Source organism: Chelonoidis abingdonii, chromosome 6, assembly GCF_003597395.2.
Source record: "Chelonoidis abingdonii isolate Lonesome George chromosome 6, CheloAbing_2.0, whole genome shotgun sequence".
Taxonomy (NCBI): domain Eukaryota; kingdom Metazoa; phylum Chordata; order Testudines; family Testudinidae; genus Chelonoidis; species Chelonoidis abingdonii.
The window spans coordinates 45,835,857-45,860,344 of record NC_133774.1 but is presented as its reverse complement, the minus strand read 5'-3'; the positions used below and the strand labels follow the sequence as shown (position 1 = coordinate 45,860,344).

The following is a 24,488-nucleotide window of genomic DNA, read 5'->3' as shown; positions in this document are numbered from 1 at the left end:
GAAGTGGGTATTCACCTACAAAAGCTCACGCTCGAAAATGTCTGTTAGTCTATAAGGTGCCACAGGATTCTCTGCTGCTTTTAAGGAGTGTTTGACACTTTGAGAAAATTTGACTGAATCAATCCTGAATCTCTAATGTATCATTGATTTGAGTTCCCTTCTGGTCCATCTGCAGTGTGTCCTTTCTGTTCTAGATTAAAATGTTGCTGTTCTTCATTGACTGTAAATTCAGATGCTGTCACTAATCTAGAGTTTTCCAATCTCATACAGGCATTGCAATTAAAATTTGTCAGTTGGGAATAGGCATATTATGCTTTTCTTGCTGTGCTCGTTTTGCTGCTAATAATGTGAAATTTATAAAAAATGCACACTCTGAAGTCAGATTAACAATGGAGAAACTGAGTTAATAGCAAATCCTGCATATTTTGTACAAAACAAATATCTCATTCTAAAGTGCCTGTTGCTTGATATCCAAACACCACTGCAGAGTTAAGAAACAACCAGGACACTGAAGTGTGTGTGTGTGTAGCCATATTGGTGTGTCCCCAGAGTAGGATCAGTTAAATGTGAACCTGAATTGTCTAGGAAGATCCTTGTGTTTCTAAACCTTCTATCTGTGTTTTCCTTCTCTCTTTCTCAGGGACTTATTCCAAACTAAAACATCACAGAATCCGAAATGATTTCAAAAGATGTTTCATCAAACCCAAGTATTTTAGCAAATGAATATATATTAAATATTGTCAATGTAAATGTGTAGGCTAATACGAAAACACGTAGGATTTTAAGCCATCCTATTGGTTTGGACTGTGTTCTTCTTGCATATCGTCTACTATCCAATTTCAGTATTATTTAGTTGTATCAGACACAACCGAATTCAAGTCCATAACTGAGACATGAGCAGTAATGAAGCAAATAGCACATTTGACATCCTCACAGCTTTTATTGACCCAGGAAGCAAAAGTCTAGAGGCTTATCTTAAACTCAAGTTTCCAGTTAACAAACTCATAGTTGATAATTTAGTCAATGACAGGATGATAATAAATATATTGTAGTTATGTCTTATTTTGAAAAATGTGTGTGATACAATTTGACTTCTTTTTCCCTCCTTCCCCCCTCCTCCCCCCAAATAGCTGTGTGGAGTTTGACTTGAATGTAAACAATGTTGTAGGAATAAGAAATACATTCCTTCTCAGAACCTATGCATACAGTAAGTTGTCTTTTATATTTTCTTATTCCCAGAGAACTTTCTCCTACTTTAAACTAGCACTTCAGTTAAACCCTCTTGATAGGAACTTTTTATTACACATGCACTAGTATCTAATCATATTGGGATGTTATCTATCTTACTAAGTAACTAAAATAGGTACAGTAATTCTTGTTACCCACAATTCTTAAAAAATCAGTTATATGGAGAAAAATCGTGTAGTTTAATATGACTAGTTAATCTTTTTAAGTTTCAACAGTTAAAATGTATATATTTTTTCATGCTAAGGTCCACAGATCTATTACAGTGGGTGTGTCAGCCTGCCTGCAGCTTGGGGGTAGAACCTGCACCATCTGTCACTGGGAGCAGCGGAATGCCCTGCTCCCTGAAGGTCCCCCAGTTTTTTCTGCCTCCCTACTGCAGAGCTTCTTTGATGGGAATTCCAAACAATATTTCAGATTTTAGGCTGAAAATTCCATTGAATAATTAGTCTGGCTAATTCCTAGCAAAGTCCCAAGCCTGCCTTTGATTTTGGGGGAGATTGTCCTCTCAGATCGGATTCTACTTCTGAGATGTTTGGAGCCGCTGGCATCCCTGCAGAGAGAGCTAGCCTGAGAAAAGCTAGAGGTAAATGGAAGGGTCTGTGTCTTGTTGGGGAGCTTGACCAGCTCAGCAGGCAGAGTGCAATTTCCCATTCCGGGTGGGGTCACCTTAGCCTCTCTCCCCTGAACAGGAGAGGAGCCAGGCAGGATTAGAGAAGCTGGTGGTACTGGACAAGATGCTGCCCAAGTAGGAAAATGGTACAGGCAGGATTGGGAAAGAACAGGCTCTGGAGGAAGCAGCCCCCTCCATCTTCCTGAAGAGATTGAAGCCAGAAGCTCAGTATGCCAGTCTGAAGACTGTGCCAGCATTCCTTCAGCCCACACTAGCAGCCACACCTCAGACAGCAGAGCTCAGCTGCTTCCGCTTCCATGCAGCTCACTGATGTGGGGGGCTGCAGATACAGCACAGTCACTTCCAGTGCCTGAGGATGCAGTAAGGAGCCTTTGGGTCCAGCTCCCTCTCCCTCTTGCTACCTCTATAATAGCCCCCAACCTGAATAGATCCCTGCTGACGTCCCAGATGAGACTCCCCTCACCCCTGGGGAAAACAGACTTATCTGGCACATGTGGATCCCATGCAAAAGAGAGGGTAGAGCTGCTGGGGAGCCTGTTCTTGAGCCCAAGGCTAGTGCCTTCATTGAGAGACCTGGAGAGGGCTGTGTTAGGGCGGAGAGACAAATAACCTCAGCATCTCTGAGATCATGGAAATTGCTAGCCCCTTGAAATATTCCCAGTGCAATCTGACCCCAATTTTACTCCCCCCTCTGAAGCAGGATTATGGGGACAAACTCCCAAAGGAAAAATAAATGAATAATAAAATCAGTGCTTGGTTCCCCTGTTCACCTTCATGGAGTGAAGCATATCAGATAATCCTCAGCACCAAGATCTTCTGCTCACCCTCCGAGAGAAGATAAACAGAAAGATTGGACACAGATGTGCTGATTCCTCTAGGGATGCTTTCACCCCAGTTTCAGACCAGCAGTTCAAAGCAGAGTTAGAGACAAAAAGTAAAATACATTGACATTTCCCTCTCTTCTCAAACAAAGAGAGGATAGATGTTTGTCGATGAGAGTAGTGGATATTTTAAAGCTATCCCTAGTTGGTCTGCAGCTGCCTTGTAGCTGCATATCCCTCTTGATATACTTTGGGAAGATGTAATAGACGCTAGGGATTCTCTGTAACACCAAAAAGATTGGGAAAGTATCATGCTGTCATCTCCAGTTGGTGCTGTAGGTCACCGTGCCCTAATGTTCAGATTATTGTTCCTAGCTTCTGTTGCAGGTTGCCACGTCTCACCATTGCCTCTCCCTCTCTCGTAGCAGGTAGCTGTAGACTAATGGCAGGACAGCAGCCCAGATACAGAATAACCATCAGGCAATGAGGGGTCTCTTGGATCACCGCTTACTTTTTTCTATCCTTGATTCAATTTTATAAGGGTAGAAGGGCTCCTCGGTATGCACCAGACAAAATTTAATCTGCTTTCACTACCCAAGATAAATGTGGCTATTTGGTGACCAGAGAGTCTGTGTTTCTAACTGGTGGAGATTTTTACCTGGGTGACCACTTCACTATACAGGCCTTTCATAGGTATCATCTCAGCTCCCTCCTTTGGGCATGAAAACTCTTAGATGGCATCAGGCAAACAAAAATAAACTAGTAAATATAACATCCTAAGTAGCCCTGCATACTTTCACAAGCAGCACTAACGTGGTCTTTCTCAACCTAAAAATTGTGCCTAAATGCTACTCTCTTGGGGAGAGAGTGGGAATCAAATCTGTTTGATGCAGGTGTATAGTGCTTTGCTCCTTGGGATCAGATGCTCAGGCAAATCAGATCCTAGCTGTCTTAATGATATAATCGAAAAAATTATGGAAAACAGGCTATTCAGTCATCAGAAGAGTTGACTTATACTTCTTCCAGACACTAAAGAAAAAAGGAATACAAGCTATTTGGCAAGTTGGAGCAGTCTGTGAAGTACGACAGGAAAAGCTACTGCTTTGCAAATGGTAGCTAGAACAAGTGCAGAGTCAGTAGCTGTCACATATTGCCTAAGTTACCTGCCTGTCAGCCCTGTCTGGAATTAGGCCACTGATCAGTGCCAGGCTTTTTCAGTTTGCAGACAAAAAAGGCATTTGATCAAATGAGGTAACAGGCTTCCCCCTTTGGGCAATGTCCAGTGTAACTGTGTGAGAATTTCAAGAACATCTTTGTCCCATTCCCAGTCTCAGTAACCAATGCAAAAGCCACAACATGAACAAAATCATCATCATCTACTTCAAATTGGAGCATTGCAACACACTTCCCATCCTATTTCTAGCCTCACAATCCGGGACAAGGAGAGCAGGGCCATATCTGGAACATCTAACTAAGCTTCTAGTAGAGGCTTGCCTTTAAAGCATTCCCATTTTACCATCCACAATTTTTATGTTTGCATATGGAGGGCAGCCTGTTTCTTTTCCCATCTTCAGTCATTACTGTTTGTGAATTTACATGTGTTCCCAGGGTCTCTTTCGAGGACCACGTTGGCAATAATACTGGCTTTAGAGAAGGAAATTCACTTATCTCTTCCTGGCCAATTCTTCTGATAAGGGTCTGTACAAAGAGAAGGCTGAAGTAAATATACAGAGTGATACAATTCCTACTATGTCCTTGATTTCAGGACAGACCCAGACACATGGTACCACGGAAGTTAATCATAGGCCTATGCTGAGTAGAATACTTCCAGGTACAAAGTCTCATTTTGGAAGAATGTGAACAGAGTATGAAGATTGTCATAAGGAAAACAAGTGGTGTCACAGGAAAATCGAATTCTTACTGTGTCCTGTTGGGAATTCTGATCTCAAACAGGCATGCTTCAAAGATCCAGAGTTCATATACCTGTCCAGTTAACTCCAGGTATCACCCTATATCATCTGTTGGCAGAGCTCTAGTTGCAAATATATACTCTCCACTTCCCCAACTGTTGAATGCAGAGAATCAAAGACTTCTTTTTTCAAGGGATCTTTCTGATTCAGTTCAGGGAATGGATACCAGAAAGAGAGAGCACATCATCCACTAGCTGGAACACAGTGGTTCACTGGGGTCTCAGAGCACTTACTCTTATATTTTACATGGATAGCTAACCTGTTCTGGTCAAGACAGTCAGCATGTCAGATAAGATTTTCCTAATAACTGGGAAGTACAGAATCAGGCCTATCTCCGAGAGATTCTCTCATTTGAAGGCTGAACAAAGTTTCTTATGTCTATGTGCACTGCCCAACAATGGGGAAATGAACACCAAGATTTACATGGCAAAAGTCAAATTAGCTTCTCCACCCAAAAATCTCACTTATTGTAAGCCAGTTTGATGAGCTAATGAGTGACCTCTGTGCATCTGGAAACCTTATAACCTTGCTGTGTGTGAGGATCCAAGATGTGAAGTAGTGAATGACATCTCATAAAGCTGGGTAAAGTCCTTGCTATATATCTTCCCACCTTTTCCACAGCTCCCCAAGATAATACAAAAGGAACAAGACAGTGGCAGTGTTACTGTTTGTGCCTTTCTGGCTCTCAGGCTTAATTAACCTAGCATTGAGTCTTTGGGTGTGTCTGTCTCACACAGGAGGTCTGTTAGTGCAAAACCAGTCCTCCATCCAAGACCATAAAGGTTAAAAATAAATGCTTGGATGAAGTATGTTTTGCTTGGGCACTCTTATATTCCTAAAATAAAGCCATTCTGGGGGAACTCAAGGCCGTGTTTCACTGGTTTAACACGGTAATTAAGGGCTTTGTACCAGAATAGGTTCTATTTGACTTCTCTTTGGGGTCTAGAAGCTCAATAAATCCAAGTCTCTGTAATGTGTTCTCAGCATGTTCAAGAAAAAAGAAATCCAACATTAAATATTTTCTTAAGGCATCAACTGTACTCCAACTCCACAAGGTTATAGAGTGTGACTCGGGAACCTCATTGTGCTCCTTGCAGACTCAGGGTATGCCTGTTTTGCCTTTTGTCACTGTCACCATATGTGTACTGGATGCTGTTGACAGAGACGGTACTGCAGTGCTACACAGCAGCATTCATTTGCCTTTGCAAGGTAGCAGAGACGGTTACCATCCCTCTTGTACCATCTGCCATGCCATTGTAAATTGGCGATGAGATGATGGTTATCAGTCATTTTGCACCTTTTGCAATTGGAAATTGGCGATGATGGTTATCAATAATTTTGTAACGTCTGCTGCTGTCATGGGTGCTCCCGGCTGGCCTCGCTGAGATCGGCCAGGAGCGCATGGACAAAAATGGGAATGACTCCCTGGGTCATTCCCTTCTTTATGTTTTGTCTAAAAATAGAGTCACTCCTGCCTAGAATATGGGGCAAGTCTACTAGAAAGCCAGAGAGCACGGCCGCTCCGTGTCAGAGCCCCAGAGATCCCGCAGAAATGATGAGCTGCCTGCCATTCTAGGGGGTGCCCCTGCAACAACCTCACCTGTTGCTTCCCTCCTCCCCGAACCCTTCTGGGCTACTGTGGCAGTGTCCCCCATTTGTGTGATAAAGTAATAAACAATGCAGGAATAAGAAACACTGAGTTTTTAGTGAGATAAAATGAGGGGGAGGCAGTCTCCAGCTGCTACGATAGTCCAGGCAGGACATTAAAGGGTGGCGGGGGAGAGGAGCGCAGCCTCCTGCTGCTATGATAGTCCAGGGAGTACAGAATCTTCTTTAGACATGAAAAGGGGGAGGGGGGGCTGATGGAGTTCAGCCTCCAGCTGCTATGATGAGGACGGTTACCAAGCCTTTTGTACCGTCTGCCGAGAATGACCGGGAGTCATTCCCATTTTTACCCAAGCGCCCCCGGCCGACCTCACCGAGGCCAGCCAGGAGCACTCACGGGCTAATGATAACGATGGCTACCACTCATTTTGCACCATCTGCCACCGGGAAGGGGATGCTGGTGTTCAGTGCTGCAGCACCCCATCTACCAGCAGCATGCAGTAGATATAGGATTACATTGAAAAAAGGTGAGAAATGATTTTTTTCCCTTTTCTTTCGGGGGGGGGGAGGGGAGAAGGGTGTAAATTGACGACATACACCCTGAAACACCTGGGAAAATGTTTTTGACCCTTCAGGCATTGGGAGCTCAACCAAGAATGCAAATGCTTTTCGGGGACTGTGGGATAGCTGGAGCCCTCAGTATCCCCTCCCTCCCTCCCTCCATGAGCGTCCATTTGATTCTTTGGCTTTCCGTTACACTTGTCATGCAGCACTGTGCTGAGTCTCTGCTGTGGCCTCTGTCTATCATAGCCTGAAGATTTTTTCAAATGCTTTATCATTTCGTCTTCTGTAATGGAGCTCTGATAGAACAGATTTGTCTCCCCGTACAGCGATCAGATCCAGTATCTCCCATACGGTCCATGCTGGAGCTCTTTTTGGATTTGGGACTGCATTACCACCCGTGCTGATCAGAGCTCTATGCTGGGCAAACAGGAAATGAAATTCAAAAGTTTGCGAGGCTTTTCCTGTCTACCAGCCGGTGCATCCGAGTTCAGATTGCTTTCCAGAGCGGTCACAATGGTACACTGTGGGATACCGCCCGGTGGCCAATACCATCGAATTGTGGCCGCACTAACCCTAATCTGACAAGGCAATACTGATTTCAGTGCTACTTCCCTCGTCGGGGAGGAGTACAGAAATTGGTTTAAAGAGCCCTTTATATCGATATAAAGGGCTTCATTGTGTGGACGGGTGCAGGGTTGATTCGGTTTAAACCTGTAGTGTAGACCAGGCCTTAGTATTGTACTTTTAATTCGGAAAGGTAGCCCTCACAATGCTCATTGCATTAATTCCTTAAGGAAATTCAAAATATTCCTCCTTTTGGCTAAGCAACAAATTATAGTCCTTTAGGCATGCTGACAATCTCAGGTAGAGTAGTTGTGTTCTGTATTGAGATCTGCTAGATGGCCATTAGTTAACCAAATTCTGCATATTGATTATCCAATCTTACCTGATGACATTTCCTTTCTTTTGGCAGAAATTTTTTCCACAGCTTAATGCCCAGGGAAGAGAGAGACGTCATTTACTTATTTTTAGAAGTCCATATTTAAAGGATGATCCTGATTTCCACCTTGTAGGCACATTGCTATGAAAATCCCATTGTAATTGATCTGTGGACCTTAGCACAAAGAAGAATAGGAAAAATTACGCAATTTTCCTTTCTTCAAGTTATAAGACCTACCTAGGAGATAATGGATTATCTAGGGTAGAGACTGACATCCAAGAATTTGTGTGCGTATGTTATGTGGAATTTACCACGCTCTGCAATAAGAGAAATTGTTTTCTTCAAAGTATATTTAACATCATCCTTAATTTAGGAAAGCAGATTTGAATTATCCTAGCTGTGGAAGTTAGCTCAACTTCAGGAGGCAGGGCATTCCCCTGCTACCAGTGTCTGGTGGGTCCAGTTCTGTTCCCCAGCTGCAACCAGGCTGAAGTATCCATTATAATGGATCTGTGATCCTTATTACTCAAAGATAGGAAATTTTCAAGTAAGCATGAATACAATTTCCTGTTCTGGTAAGATGACAGTAGCACTGGGATAACTAATGAAATTCTGTAATAGGCAGGAAAAGGGGAGGGCAATGTATAGTAGGGGGTGTCATGTTAACCTGGAGGGAATATAAAAACTTTAGCATTGACAATTAGTTAAAAATTTACTTAATTACTTGTTTTGATGAGTATTTATTTTACTTACAGTTGAGAATCGAGTTCGTCCATTAGTACTGGTGGTTAAGAAGTGGGCAAGTTTTCATGACATAAATGATGCCAGTCGTGGTACTTTAAGCAGCTATAGTCTTGTGTTGATGGTTTTGCACTATTTACAAAGTAAGTATGTTTTCAGCTTTTGAAATTGTCCCTTTGAAAGTCATATCTTCCTAGCTTTCATTTTTTAACATTAAGATCTCAAGTAACCAGACAGAAGTGGCTGAGGATAAAGTGAAAATTATTTTTGTATTCTTTTTCCTTAGTTCTTCCTCTTATGTAGTGAGGATGGACCTGTTCTCTGGAGGCAGACTAATTCTTAATAAAAATCTGTTTAGAGGACCATGTATTGCTATAAAATAAACTCAAGCCCAACTTAATATTTTCATTTTACAAGAGGTAGATTTTGGTTAACTGCTCAGCTTTCAGGTTATTTTTGTGTTTGGAGTGTCTTCAGGATATCCTAAGGGGGATTCTATGCTCTTGGGAGGCCTCCTCTGTGTTCTGATTTCCCAGGACCTGAACAACTGGGGTGCAGTGAATTCATGCAAACAGAGCTTAAGTTCATGAGAGCTTCTTTACTATTGATTTTTCATTAAGGGACTGGTATATCCAGTAATCATGAACTGCTGGGGTCCCTAAATGTCCGTAGTCTCTCATCTTTTCTTGTAGTTTATGTATTGAAATATTGAATTTCTGTCTGTATTTGGTAAGTCTCAGGGCTGCTGAGTTGAGGCTCCTGGTTGCAAATTTAGGGGAATGGTGCAGTGCAGCAATTGCTTCTGTAAGCATAAGATTGAACTGCATGCTCATGGTCCCCCTTCCCCCCATATGCTTATATTGCTCTGTTATGTTAAAGAAATCCCTCTACATCATCTCCTAAGCTGTTCTGCCTGCTTAGGAACATAGGCATAGAGAATCTATATCAAATCAGTGGTCCACCTAGTTCAGTTTCCTGTTTCCCAACTGTGGTCAGTAGCAGATGTTTTGAAGGACAGTGCAAGAAACGAAACTCTGAGGTGTACAGTTATGGAGTAACTTGTCTTCAGAGGAAGTTCTGTGTAGCCTCTGCCGTTTAGAGGCTGATTTATGCCTCGAAGCATGAAGGTTTGTATTCCTTCCAAATTCTTGTTTTTAATCTTTTCTAATGTAACTCTGTGTTCTTATCTATGTAAATATCAATCCTTTTTCTAATCCTACTAAGCTCTTAGCCACAAAAATCCCTTGCTGTTCTACCTGCAAATTATGTGTGTATTTTTAAGTTTTTTTCTTTTATCAGTTTGCTGCCTTTCAGGTCGCTTAGTTTGTGTTTCCCACAGGTAGGAAGATAGACATGGCTCTATTTATTCACTTTTACATAATTTTCTTGGCCTGGATATCTGATATCCCGCCTAGAATGTATAGCTAACTACTTACTAAAATGTCTCAAGGAGCACCTGATACCATGATTTCTCTGCAAACTTTTTACTATGATTCAGAAGTTAACTAAAAACACAGTTAACCAGGTTGATGGTTCTGATTATTGTAGCAAGACAACACCTATAAGCATAGCAATTTAAAAGGCATATGTCATTCCATGACCAGTTAAACTGAGTTACCTCTCAGTTATATCCTGCCAAGACTGTGTAGATATTCCTAATGTAGCAGTCACCATGGTATCTAGGCACTAAATGTAAGAGTTAGTCCGTTTTGTCCTATTATGAGTATATTCTTGGTCTGGTTGTCTGCTATAGGTTCCTTTGGGGAGATGTCTATGGAAGGGAAGAATCACTAGCCAAAATATTGCTCAGTCTGTTTTTTTTTATTTTTTGTTTTTTTTTGTGACTCAGAAACCTTATGGTAGGTGGTGGAATTTCCAGAATAGTTTCTTGCTCCTTCCAGGTTTAAAAAAATGGCTATATTGTTTGCATGCAGCTGGGTGGAATGGATGTAAATCACTGAAGCAGCCAATTTTAAAAAATGACATAATTGGGAAGTTAATCAGTGAGGTCTTTGTCAGTCCTGGCCATTTGGGTTATAGGATCAAAACCACTGTGGGCCTTCAGATCCTAAGGTTCAAAATAAGAAAGCTGAAGTGTGTGCAAGAGGGGGAAAAACATATTTTCAAAGAGTTATGAACACCATTTTACAGTCTTTACAACAGATTTAGCCCAAAAGTTATAAACCATTTGATGTGATCAGTGGTAAGCTTTCATTGTAAGTAGGCTGCTTCAGTTGGAGATTGAAGGCAAGGGTCTCACTTTTTATTTTGTTTTTTATTTTAATATTTGTATTACAGTAGCACCCAAAGAGTTCCTGGTTCACATTGGGGAACTTTTTGCACTAAGTGGTGTGCAAAGCCACAGATAGACACACACTCTGGTTTGAAAAGTTTACAGTCTATGAACACAAGTGTTCTACAAATGGTAGGAAAGGGGGATACAATGAAATACATAGATTTTATATACATTGATATTTTACAATGATATGCTACTTGTGAGGAGGTGATAATTGCACAAAATATCTGTGACAACCACTGCATTTGTTTCTGGGAAACTATTAGGAACCTAATGTGTGTTTTGCTATCTCCTAATATTATTAAGCAATTGGAAATTAGTTGGAGAAGCAACGCCATGTGATTAGCCAGCTCCCCAAGGAGAACCAACAATTCACAGACCATAGTCTGGGAGCTTTTTAGCTTGTTAGATCAACCTCCTGCGCTAAAAAGTCTGGGGGAATGTCTCTCTGGATATATGCACAGCTGCTAGTGGTTATGTTCCTACTGTTTTATTTCTGCAAGATTACCTAACACACAACCGCTGATCACACATTGGTAGGAGGCTATTGGAAACAGCTTGTCTCCCCTAACTTTATACTTTACCTACAAAAATCCTAGTAATAAGGTATAGGGGAAGAAGAAAGGAAAAGCAAATATTTCATTTACCAGTAAAATTAAGTCCATCTTTCCTCCCTAGTGCAATCAAATCTCTGTTCTGTTTCCTTTTTCTCTTTGCCTACCATGCTACTGTGGAAATCTTTTTTGACCTATGGCTTGAGTTTATTTTATAGGTACACACGTTTCTTGAGCTTTAACCTTCCTACACGAACAGGTCCATCTGCACTGTATTGCAGGAAAAGAGGAACTCAAATGGCAAATGTGATTACTGACCAATAACATTTCCCCCCTTTATAGCCCTAGACTCTTGATGTATGATGTAGACTCAGATGTAAATATCTTGAGCACTCAGATGGCTCAGATTTTGCTTCCTTTCCTGTCATTCTGACAGAATGCTGGGAAATCTCCAAGATGTCATAGAAATAAGATAGCTCCTTCATATCCCCAAACGCCCACAAGCAAAGGAAACCTTGAGCATTAAAACAGCTGTGATCTTATTCTTAGCAACTCAATTAGTCACTGTAGCATTCTTTTTGAAAATATGGAAGTCCTATTGCTGAGAATTCTGCAGGTCCAATTCTCAGTTACCCAAAACAAAGGGTATCTTAATTATTGTTCCCTTCTGAGACACAGTTTTGAGTTCTAGATGCTAAACTTAGTTATCATTCTCCTGAAGGAATGGTATAGATTAGTGGTTCTTAAACTTTTGTACTGGTGACCCCTTTAAAATAGCAATCCTCTGTGTGCGACCCCTCACCCCTTATAAATTCAAAACACTTTTTTATATATTTTTTATATATTAACACCATTATAAATGCTGGAGGCAAAGTGAGGTTTGAGATGGAGGCTGACAGCTCATGACCTCCCCATGTAATAACCTTGGGACCCCCTGAGGGGTCCTGACCCCCAGTTTGAGAACCCCTGGTATAGGTGAACTGTTTTAAAAAATGCTGATGGAGTGACATAATAGCTTTAGTGTGACAAGGAGCTAGCTGCCAGATCTGCAGCTCTAATAAATAATGAGTGGGGTACAGACATTAAGTGGAAACTGAACTGTTTTTTGTGGGGGGGGGTTTTCTCTCTCTATTATGTTTAACACCATTTGATATGGAAGATAAATATTTGCCCCATTATTTTTATTCTTTGTGTGTGTCCTGTTTCTTCCCCTTCTTCTCCCCCCCTACCCTGCCCCCAAACACAACTCCCTTGACCACCTCAGGGTTTTATTAAAGTTAAAATTATCTCTTTGGTGATATTAGTGCACTAACAAATAATGTCCACATGGCTTTGGGACACTGCTAGCTGTGTAGTAAAAGCAGGAAATAGCACAGAACATAATGTTCTAGGGCTTTTGTCAGCAGTGGCTACTGGATATGTGGGCCATTTTATTTTATTTTTAGTTACCTTTGATGACATAGCGTGGCAGATTTTATATCTGAAGAACTGTGTACTTATCTAGAATCTGAAAGACATCCCATGGCATGTTATAATCATGTTAGGGTAGATCCAAGTACTTGAGTTAAGCTATGATTATCCTTTTTGGAGTCTAAATAATAGTGGCCTACAATAATGAATTAACATGAATTTTAAAATGCAAACAGTGTCCAGCTGACATAGAAGTCTTCATATGTTTATTCTACAAATAGCAATATGTTGATAACACTTTCATTTAACTGAATATTTTTCATATTATGAGATATACAATAATTATATAAAGTTTATGTAGGTAATTTTAATTTCACAAAGTACATGAAAGTGAAATTCAAAGTAAACACTTTATCATGGACTTTCAGTCCACACCTTTGGTGTAATGATACAATATTGTTTTCTGTGAATTATGTGAATCACAGCAACTTTAAACTTTTTTTTTATAGCCCTACCTGAACCCATCCTTCCATCCCTCCAAAAAAATTACCCAGTAAGTGTTTCTTATAAATTATTATTACATCATATTTTGTATATCAAACTGATTATCTACAATATTAATGTGAATACTTAAATCAATATTGGGTAAAATTAAATATAGCTTATGGGCATGGGCATTGGAACACTCAATGCCATTTCATTTGTGTGCAGAAAGGTTATCTGCTGATTCTGATCATTCCTTTTTTTAGTATAAACCGTTTCAGTTACATACAAGATCAGCTTTCAACACAGGATCAAACAATGTGCTACATTGTTGTTTAATAGGAGCTGCACACCTAATCGACCATGTACCGTGCTGAAAATTTATCAGTTGCATATATTAGTCTGGTATAACATTCCACTTGCTATTTCTTAATACTGCTTCCAGCAGTGCTTTCATTCTTGTTGTCTGTCAGCAGCAGGAAAGGCCAGGGAGAGAGCCAACTGCCTAGCTGTTGAGTCACTTGGATCCTCCATTTGATCAAATTTTTAGACCAGCAGAGGACAAACCTTGCATATTTAATATGGAGGATTATTCGCGACCTTCCCATGACTTTAGGCTTCAATTCCATCAAGGGGCTGTGTGTGTGTGGACACTTACTGGTACGCCCAGGCAGTGTCCCACTGATGCCCAGAAGTCCCATGGGAAATAAGAGTCCATACTGTTGGATCTCTTTTTAGGATCAGGGCCTTAACTGGTGGCTCTTTGACTGATTGACTGCTTCCTGCCCTATTACAGATATTCAATTGGAAAAGAAAAGGAAGTTGTTGTTGAGTGGCTATACTCTGTATTTAAGTTGTTCAGAGACATTCCTTATTCCTTCCTTACTCCGTTTTCTTCTTCCTGTGTATCACTTTTTTCATATTTCTCTCTAACATTTGTCTTTTCTCCTCCTCTGTGCCTTCATATTCTTTGCTCCTCATTTCCGTCTCATTTCCTATAACTCCACTCAGTCTCTTCTCTTGGTCTCTTGATGATGTTACTGATAATGACAGTTAGCTGTCCAGATTGTGCTGAATCAACCCTTCAGAAAACCATGCTTGCTACCATCACACACTGACAGCAGAAACAGCTGCTTTCAAAATTGCTGACTCTCTACATCAGGGAGAAATAATAATATCCAGCTCTCATATAGCAGTTTTTATTCCCAGTAGTCCAGTGTAAGCCATTACCACAGTTAAGATTAACAAAAAACAGTGGAAAACTTTGAAATAGAATACAAAACTCAGAATTTGCAATTCTATTCTTATTCCATTGACCCTGCTGACTTGGTAGCTACAATTAGTCTTTAAAGGTATATTGTATTTTTACATTGTGTTTTTTATTCTTTAGAAAAATATTACTATATTTTATATCTTCCCATCTCTTCTCTCAAGATTAACTTTTTTGGTGATTTCAGTTTTGCATTACATCTGAAGTTTCTTATCATTTTTTGTAAATATCATAGTCTGTGTATTTAAATATAACTGAACTTCCCTTCAGGTCAACGTTTTATGTCATATAAATATTGCAATTCATGTGAAATTTAGTTGTCCTTTGTACAGCATATATTTTTGAGTGTCACCAACTCCTACAATTTGTTTCTTGTAAAAAATCATTTGAACATGTTTCTATAATGCAGTGTTGTCATAGCTGTGTGGGTTCCAGGATATTAGAGAGACAAGGTGAGTGAGGTAATATCTTTTTTGGACCAGCTTCTGTTCATGAGAGAGGCAAACTATTGAGTTTACACAGATGTGAAAAAGAGCTCTGTGTAAGCTTGTCTGTCTCACCAACAGAAGTTGATCCAATAAAAGATATTACCTCACCCTCAGTGTTTCTAGGATTTATTTGAACTCTCACAAAATGCAGGTGTTCACATTGTGGACTTGCCAAAGCAGTAGAACTTGCCTAGGAAAACATATTGTGGGAATTCATCTGTTTTAATCTGAAGGCATTGTAGATTCTTTTTAACTGTGTTCGATTGACAGCAATTTCACAGATAGGCACTTGTATTTGAGGTGGCAGTATAGGTATTATATATGGTTAATAGCTATTACATTTACTCTTTTGGGATGAATTTATGGCTATATAGTACCATAAAATGTAATAATATTCTAAGCAAAATCTTGTATTAAAATAATAAAAATGTTGGCTTCTACAGTCTGCTAGCAAATTGCAAGTATATTACTGGCTCCACCTTCTCCACCAAGAATGTAATTACTTAAGTATTTAACTATTGATCTGAAAATTGTAACTCCTACACAAATTAAACTACAAATTAGAATGAAAATAAGGAACACCCTACAAAAAACTTTAACTCAGGATGCTCAAGTGCATTTCACATTAATTTAATCACTAAAAACTAGGGCTGTCAATCACAAGTTTAACGTGAGTTAATTAACTCAATTAAAAATTAATTGGGATTAATCACTGTTTTAATTTCATTGTTTAATAATAGAATACCAATTGAAATTTATTATAAATATTTTTGGATGTTTTTCTACATTTTCAAATATATTGATTTCAGTTATAACAGAATACAAAGTGTACAGTGCTCACTTTCTTTTTTGCAAATATTTATAATAAAAATATTATAAACAATATTTTTCAGTTCACCTTGTACATGAACTATAGTGCAATCTCTTTTTCGTGAAAGTGCAATTTACAGATGTGGACTTTTTTGTTACATATCTGCACTCAAAAACAAAGCAATGTCAATCTTAGAGCATACAAGTCCACTCAGTCCTTCTTCTTGTTCAGTCAGTTGCTAAGACTTGCAAGTTTGTTTATGTTTATAGGTGATAGTGCTGCCTGCTTCTTATTTACAATGTCACTTGAAAGTGAGAAGAGGCATTCGCATGGTACTGTTGTAGCTGGTGTTGCAAGGTATTTATATACCAGATATGCTAAACGTACTATATGCTCCTTCATGCTTTGGCCACCATTCCAGAGGATACGTTTCTATGCTGCTGATGCTCGTTCAAAAAATAAGGTGTTAATTAAATTTGTGACTGAACTCCATGGGGAGAATTGCATGTCGCCTGCTCTGTGGTTTTACCCACGTTCTGCCATATATTGCATGTTATAGCAGTCTCGGATGATGAACCAGCACATGTTCGTTTTAAGAACACTCTCACTGCAGATTTGACAAAACACAAAGAAGGTGTCGATGTGAGATTATGAAAGATAGTTACAGCATTCGACTCAAGGTTTAAGAACCTGAAGTGTCTTCCAAAATCTGAGAGGGATGAGGTGTGTCTTAAAAGAGCAACACTTGAATGCAGAAACTACAGAACCCAAGCCATCAAAAAAGAAAGTCAATCTTCTGTTCTTGGATTTGATGCAGATGAAAATGTCCATGCTTCGGTCTGCACTGCTTTGGATTGTTATTGAGCAGAACCCATCATCAGCATGGAAGCATGTCCTCTGGAATGGAAGCCGAAACATGAAGGGGCATACAAATGTTTAGCATATCTGTCCCGTAAATATCTTGCAATGCCAGCTACAACAGTGCCATGGGAACAACTGTTATCACTTTCAGGAGACATTGTAAATAAGAAGTGGGCAGCATTATCTCCCGTAAATGTAAACAAACTAGTTTGTCTTTGCAATTGGCTGTACAAGAAGTAGGATTGAGTGGACTTGTAGGCTCTGAAGTTTTACATTGTTTTTAAGTGCAGTTATCAAAAAAAATTTCTACATTTTATGTTATACTTTCCATGATAAAGAGATTGCACTACAGTACCTGTACAAGATCAATTGAAAAATACTGTTTCTTTGGTTTATCTTTTTACAGTGCAAATATTTGTAATAAAAATAATATAAAGTGAGTACTGTAAACTTTGTGTTCTGTGTTGTAATTGAAAACAACATATTTGAAAATGTAGAAAACATCCAAAAAATTTAAACAAATGGTATTCTATTGTTTGACAATGCGATTAAAATGGTGATTAATCGTAATTACTTTTTTAATGTCACAACTAATCACGATTAATTTTTTTAAGCTCCTTTAATCTGCACTGGGTCTGGCATTGTATTTGCCTCTGAATGAGGCAGCTTTTAGTGGCTACTTTGTATTTCCCTCCCTCCTTCCAGCTGCACCCTTTGAAAAGGTATGGGAGGGAAGATGCACCAAAATGGCTAGATTCTATGCTGATAATGTCAAATTGTAGATTTTTAAAGGAAAAAAATTACATGGCCAGAGTTTCCTTGTGTGTGTTGCTTTTGAGTAACTAGCTGTGTTGGGTGGAGGTTTGTGTTCCCTTCCAATAAGGCATGTAGAATGGGAATATATATTGCTCACCAAAGGCTCTCAAGCAGTCTTGGGATAAGAGGAAAGGTCCTCTCATGGATTGGTAACTGGTTAAAAGATAGGAGACCAAGGGTAGGAATAAATGGTCAGTTTCAGAATGGAGAGAGGTAGAGAGTGGTGTCCCCTCGCTGTCTGTACTGGGCCCGGTTCTGTTCAATATGTTCATAAATGATCTGGAAAAAGGGGGAAACAGGGAGGTGAACAATTTTGTATCCTCTGCAAATTTTGCCAGTATAGTTAAGTCCCAGGCACACTGCAAAGAGCTACGAAAGGATCTCTCAAAATGGGGTGACTGGGAAACAAAATGGCAGATGAAATTCATTGCTGATAAATGTAAGGTAATGCACGTTGGAAAGTATAATCCCAACTATACATATAAAATGATGGGGTCTAAATTAGCTGTTACCACTCAAGAACGAGATCTTGGAGTCATCATGGATAGTTCTCTGAAAACATCCACTCAATGTGCAGCGGTAGTCAAAAAAGCAAACAATGTTGGGAATCATTAGGAAAAGGATAGATAATAAGACAGACAATATCATATGGCCTCTGTGTAAATTCATGGCACGCCTGCATCTTGAATTATCCGTACAGATGTACGCCATCTCAAAAAAGATATATTGCAAAAGGTTCAGAAGAGGGCAACAAAAATGATGAGGGGTATGGAACAGCTGCCATATGAGGAGAGATTAATAAGACTGGGACTTTTCAGCTTGGAAAAGAGATGACTAAGGGGTATATGATAGAGGTCTATAAAATCATGACTGGTGTGGAGAAAGTAAGTAATGAAGTATTGTTATTTACTCCTTCTCATAAGACAAGAACTAGGGGTCACCAAACGAAATTAATAGGCAGCAGGTTTAAAACAAACAAAAGGAAGTATTTTTTCATAGAAGGCAGAGTCAACCTGTGGAACTCCTTGCCAGAGGATGTTGTGAAGGCCAAGACTATAACAGGGTTCAAAAAAGAATTAGATAAGTTCATGGAGGATAGATCCATCAATGGCTATTAGCCAGGATGGGCAGGGATGGTGTCCCTAGCCTCTGTTTGCCAGAAGCTGGGAATGGGGGGCAGGGGTTGGATCATTTGATGATTACCTGTTCTGTTCATTCCCTATAAGTTATCTGTTCTGTGAAGAAGACACTTGTGTTGGCTTCTCTTAGAATAAAGTTGACTACTGTCTGAAGGCTGGATACTGGGCTGGATGGGCTTTTGGTCTAACCCAGTATGGCCATTCTTATGTTAAATTGAAACAGTTATAATGAACAATCATTATTTTTTGACTGCTGTGTTATGTTGGAGATTTAGCTATTTGGATGTAAATTTAGAAATGTGACAGCAAAGATATTTGTTAGCTAAAGGGAGATGAAGAGAAGGTGGGACTGGAAGTCTACATTTCTAAAGAGAGACACTTTTTATGTTCAATTCTAATCTAATAGATAGATATAGTTGTAACTTTACTGAAAATTCAGTTGATACTGTAAGTGTTGAGAACTTGTTCATACAGACTGTTTTCAAACATAAAGGGATATAATCCCCCCCCCAATACTGCAGATGTCATAATGCAACCTTAAGTATGGGTCAATAGCAGTGCCACCATAATTAAAGAAAATTGCATTGGTTATCCTAATAGATAATAGTAAGCATTGTACTAGGGTACTGTAATGGTACCATATAATATAATGGTTTTGTTAATATTATACAAGTGTGATACAAAACTCACTTATATTGTTGGTTTGTAGAATTGATTGTTTATGTTGGCACTCTTGTTATATTGGCAGCTCTGTGTTCAAAATATTTTTTTGAAGCATGTTACCTGTTTAAATTTCTTGATTAGTCTCATTAATTTAGTCTATTACAATGTTAGATCATGTATATAACTTCCAAATCATAATGTATAACAGGCAATCGATATTCTAGTAAAAATGAGTGACTGACTCACTACAGCTTCATCTATGCACTAATTGGTACTCTGCACCAAACCCATGGAAGAAATAGATAAGCACCACTCTGCTTTATGGGGCACATTCCACTTTTTTGTTGCCTGGAGTGAGAAACTCACTAAAGATAGGGAGATCCTACTTAAGTTTCAGTCTGTTGGAATTCTTTATTGCACAGCAGCATCACTAACTATAACTCTTGAGCTTCCGGCTGAGTCCTAAATAAAGGAAGTTTCCAAAGGGAGGGCAAGGGAAGAGATGCTGTAAAATAAGAGGGAAAATAAACTCCTCCCTAACATTCGGTGGCTAAACATTAGGAAAACATACACTCTATCTGTGTAACACTCCTGTGCCTAGGAAACTTAACATTAATCTTCAGCACTTGACAAACCAGCACCTCTCTGTCACACGATTACATTCTCTAAAAATGTTTTAGCAAACTATAAAGATATTTTGTTCACTGAAATTGAACCACCAGCAAAATAATGGAAATAGAAGTCATGGCCAAAAAAACCAAGATGATTCAGTTTCATCCAGTCAGTACCAAATGTTTTAGTGGTTATGCAACCCAGAGGAACATTTTCCCCCTAGAATGCAAACAGTAAACCCAGATGATGACAGTTTGGATGCAAAATTTGAGGATCACTCAGAGCTTGTCTATACTTAAAACGTTACAGTGGCATAGCTACACCACTGCAGTGCTTCAGTGTAGACGCTACCTACACTGATGGGAGGGATTCTGCAGTTGGCGTTGGTAATCCACATACGCAAGAGGTGGTAACTAGGTCGAGAGAAAAATTCTTCCGTCAACCTAGCACTGGCTACATGAGGACTTTAATCAGGTTAGCAGCGCTGCTCAGGGATGTGGCTTTTTCACACCTCTGACTGATTTAGTTAAACCAAACTGATTTTCTAGTGTAGATCAGCCCTGAGTCTAAATTATAGTCTTTTCAAGGCTACACAATACATTATAACCATATTATCTTATCTGCAGTATATCTCAGAATTTAAATACTATTTAGCCTTTTGAGCCATAAATCCTTTTAAGATATAATTTAGGCTAAATCTTCAAGAAGGTGCTTGTAATGATTCTTTCATAGAAGTGTCCCTATACTACGGGGGTGGCTGGAGCCTGTCCCACTGCTAGGGAACCTTGCTCCGAACCTGAACCAGAGCCCGAGTGGTCGCTCCCCTGGAACCAAGATGGGGGCCGTTTGGTGGCTTTGTCCTAGTCGGTACTGGTCGCTGGTACCGGTCGCTCCTCCTGGAGTTGGATCTGGCTGATCTTGATGAGTGTCTGGATCGGGGCCTTGGTGACCAGCAGTGCTCGGCAAATCTGCGACAGCACCAGGCTGGCGATCTACGCCTCACACTTAATGAGTGGTACTGGGATGTGGAGCAGGATCGGGAACTAGAGCAGGCTTGGCATCATTAAGATATAGCTGCAAGCAGTGATGCTGCCTGGAGGGATTGACGACGGTCCAGAGAATGGTACTGTCGGTCCCTTGACCTGTCCCTGGAGCGGTACTGGTGCTGCGGAGATTCCGGGCGCTGGCTCCGAAACTCCTGTCAGGGGATGTGTGCCTCCAAAGTTGCACCTGGTTACCAGCGAGCCGCATCTTGAACTTCTCTGCCTTTGTCCTAGGTCCCTCCCTGGCCCCTGCCAAACTGACTGGACCTGCTGTCGCAGGATCACGGCCAACTTTTGCACCCCAACCTTGCATCCCTCCACCTCACAGCATAGATGTTGTGAGGCTGAACCTGGATAAACGGGTCTGTTCAGATGGTGTCCAGAAGGTTCTTCTCGCGAGTAGAAACCCCTTGACTAGGCAGACCTACCTGGCAAAGTGGATGAGGTTCTCCCACTGGGTGGCTGAACGGAGCATCTCCCCTTCGCATTCTTTGGTGCAGTTGATCTTAGACTACCTCCTTCATTTAAGGAACCAGGCCTTGGCGCACTCCTCCATCAGGGTGCACCTGGCGGCCATTTTGGCCTTTCATCTGCCAATCCAGGGGCAGACTGTGTTCTCCCATGACATGATGGTCAGGTTCCTTAGAGACCTGGAGAGGCTCTTTCCTCAAGTTCAGTCCCCGGTACCTCAGTGAGATCTCAACTTGGTTCTGCCCAGGCTCAAAGGTCTACCCTTTGAGCCTTTGGCCTCATGCTTCCTATCTCATCTGTCGTGAAAGGTAGTTTTCCTGGTGGCGGTGACATCGGCGAGTCTCCGAACTGCAAGCCCTGACCTCAGAACTTCCATACAACCTTCTGTATTGATGAGGTCCAGCTCCGGCGGTGACGTCGGCAAGTCAGGACTCGCTGCTCAGAGACTTGCCCTCAGAACTCCATACATGGTCTTCTATAAGGACAAGGTCCAGCTCTGACCCTACCCGGCTTTCCTTCCCAAGCTAGTGTCCACTTCCACATGAGCAAGGACATCTTTCTTCCGGTTTTCTTCCCTAACCCCCTTTAGACTAGTGAAAAGAGGCGCCTTCACGCTTTGGATGTAAGGAGGGCACTAACTTTCTACCTAGATGAGACAAAACCTTTCTGTAAGTCTACTCAGCTTTTCATCTCTACAACTGATAGTATGAAGGGCCTCCTCATGTCCACGCAAAGGATTTCTAACTGGATTACCTCTTGCATTCGGACCCGCTGCGAGTTAGCATGAGTCACTCTGTCACTGGTCGTCAGAGCCCACTCGACTAGAGCGCAGGCATCCTTAGCGCCCTTCCTGGCACACGTTCCGATCCAGGACATCTGTAAAGCCATGGCGTGGTTCTTGGTACACACGTTCACAGCCCACTATGCCATCACACAGCAGGCCAGGGACGATGCTGAGTTTGGCAGAGCTGTACTGCAATCTACATGTCCGTGAACTCCTTACCTGCCTCCAGGGGTACTGCTGGGAGTCACCTAAGTTGAATGGACATGAGCAATTACTCGAAGAAGAAAAGACAGTTACCTTTTTCTGTAACTGGTGTTCTTTGAGATGTGTTGCTCATGTCCATTCCACAACCCACCCTCCTTCCCCACTGTCGGAGTTTTTGGCAAGAAGGAACTGAGGGTCGAGGGGGTGGGCAGTGCCCTATGTGCCTCTGCATATGCGCACTACTCCAGGGGGCACCAGATCTGGTCCCCTATGGGTACTGCAGAGGGAAAAACTTCTGGAATCGGTGCATGTGGTGAGCGCACACACCTAAGCTGAATGGACGTGAGCAAGACATCTTGAAGAACACCAGTTACGGGAAAAAAGTAACTCTCTTTTTAGCTGCCTAGTATTCATATAAGGAACATTTTTATTAACCTGTCAGAAGGAAAATTATTTAATTACAAAGGGAGAAGTGGGAGGAAGGAATTCTTGCACATGCCTGTTACTTTTCATGATATGAATTCATGACCTGCAAAAGCTAAAGCTAGAGTGTGCTATCTTATACATTATATAAAAGCTTTAAAGTAGTCCTTAATTTTCATTACTCTGTCAGTGAAACAGCTTGTTTTAGTTGTGGGAGCTACCATCCTGAACACTTGTTAGCTCTTCAATCAATGCATAAAGCTGTAATAATGAATTTCAGCCCTAAAGAATTTGCAAGCTCACACCAGTTATCTCTTTAAAGAGTGGTATTTTGCCTGATTAACTTTGTCAAGTAGTGATCAGCAGCCCTTGGAGTTCCTGGGAAACCTTATGGAGGTGTAGGAGTATTCTCAAAGTTCTTAAACATTTTCCTGGCAGTAATGTCAAATACGTGATATGCAGTTTTGCTTTTTGGAGGAATGAGGATGGATTGATGATCAATTTCTTTGATTTAAATCACTAAATCAGCAAGTGGAAAATCATGTTAACCATTTGTACATTTTTAGTTATTTTCCAAATGAAAATTTCATTCTCATTGGTATAACCATTAAAACATGATGATTTGATTTATTTACTATACAGCTAAATGCAGCTTTTAACCTAGTTTTGGTAGTACTTCTTGTTAAAACAGGAGCACACACTATAACTATACACATTTATTTAAGCAATTATAAAGCTAGTTTAACATGCATTTATTCAACAACTAAGGCAAAATCTTCACTGCACAAAAAAGTACTGGCATTTGGTGAAAAAAATAAATAGTAGTATTCACATCATTAAACCTGAAAATAGGTAATACAATACATGATACATTGTGCTGTATTTATAAAGCTTGACCTCTAAATTTAGTTAAATGTTTTCCCCTTGCTGCTGTTTTTTAGAAAAGCACCCTTAACTTATTAGTTAAAATATATTAGGATTCATTAGTTCAACATACCTTTTATTTAGCTGATACTAGATTACGATAAAAAGATAATTGGTTGTCATGAATTCAAATTAAATTTAAAACAGCTTTATTTTAAAAATAGTATATATATTTAAAAAACCTGACTTCAGTTTTCAAAAAATTATTTTAAAAAAATTATTCACTGTGACAAGCAGAAATTAGAACACAGGGCTTCTGTTTCAGAAAGTCTAAGAGTTGTTCTTATCGGATGAGAATAGTGACTGGCATTTTTGGATCTTTTGAATGAGGTGCATTTCCAGCTTGTCACAGGAGGAGTCTTTTTCATATTTGCTATGCTGGTGCTTGTGTGATTGCTGGTAAGCAGTAAATTTAGTGAAGAGGCAGGCACAATAGATATAATAATCATATAACTGATTGAATTTTCCAGGTATAACATTTAGAATGTCTTTATTATGAGTAAGTTGTGTTTGAACTTAGCTTTCCTAAATACGTTGTCTTAAGCTTTGGTTGCCAACATAAAAAAAAATTCTAGTGATAATGGTATCTGATATTTTTTCATCCATCCTTTATTTTTTTTCCTGTGTATGTTTGTGCTTTCTTCTTGGCTAAAATATTTACCCTAGTGATGCCTGATGTGTTGACTGATGGTGTTACTATAACTGTTTGTTGGCAG

General features: G+C 40.2%; 1 protein-coding gene across 3 annotated transcripts in view; it reads left to right on the top strand.

Annotated features, from left to right (window-relative positions):
* TENT2 (terminal nucleotidyltransferase 2) overlaps positions 1–24,488 on the top strand; it is a 79,333-nt gene that overhangs the window by 28,405 nt on the left and 26,440 nt on the right. For all 3 annotated transcript variants that reach the window (XM_032765005.2, XM_032765007.2, XM_032765006.2), the window contains exons 9-11: positions 1,131–1,207; positions 8,535–8,663; positions 13,290–13,333. In XM_032765005.2, coding sequence (XP_032620896.1) covers positions 1,131–1,207; positions 8,535–8,663; positions 13,290–13,333 — 250 coding nt within the window. The remainder of the gene's footprint in view (positions 1–1,130; positions 1,208–8,534; positions 8,664–13,289; positions 13,334–24,488) is intronic.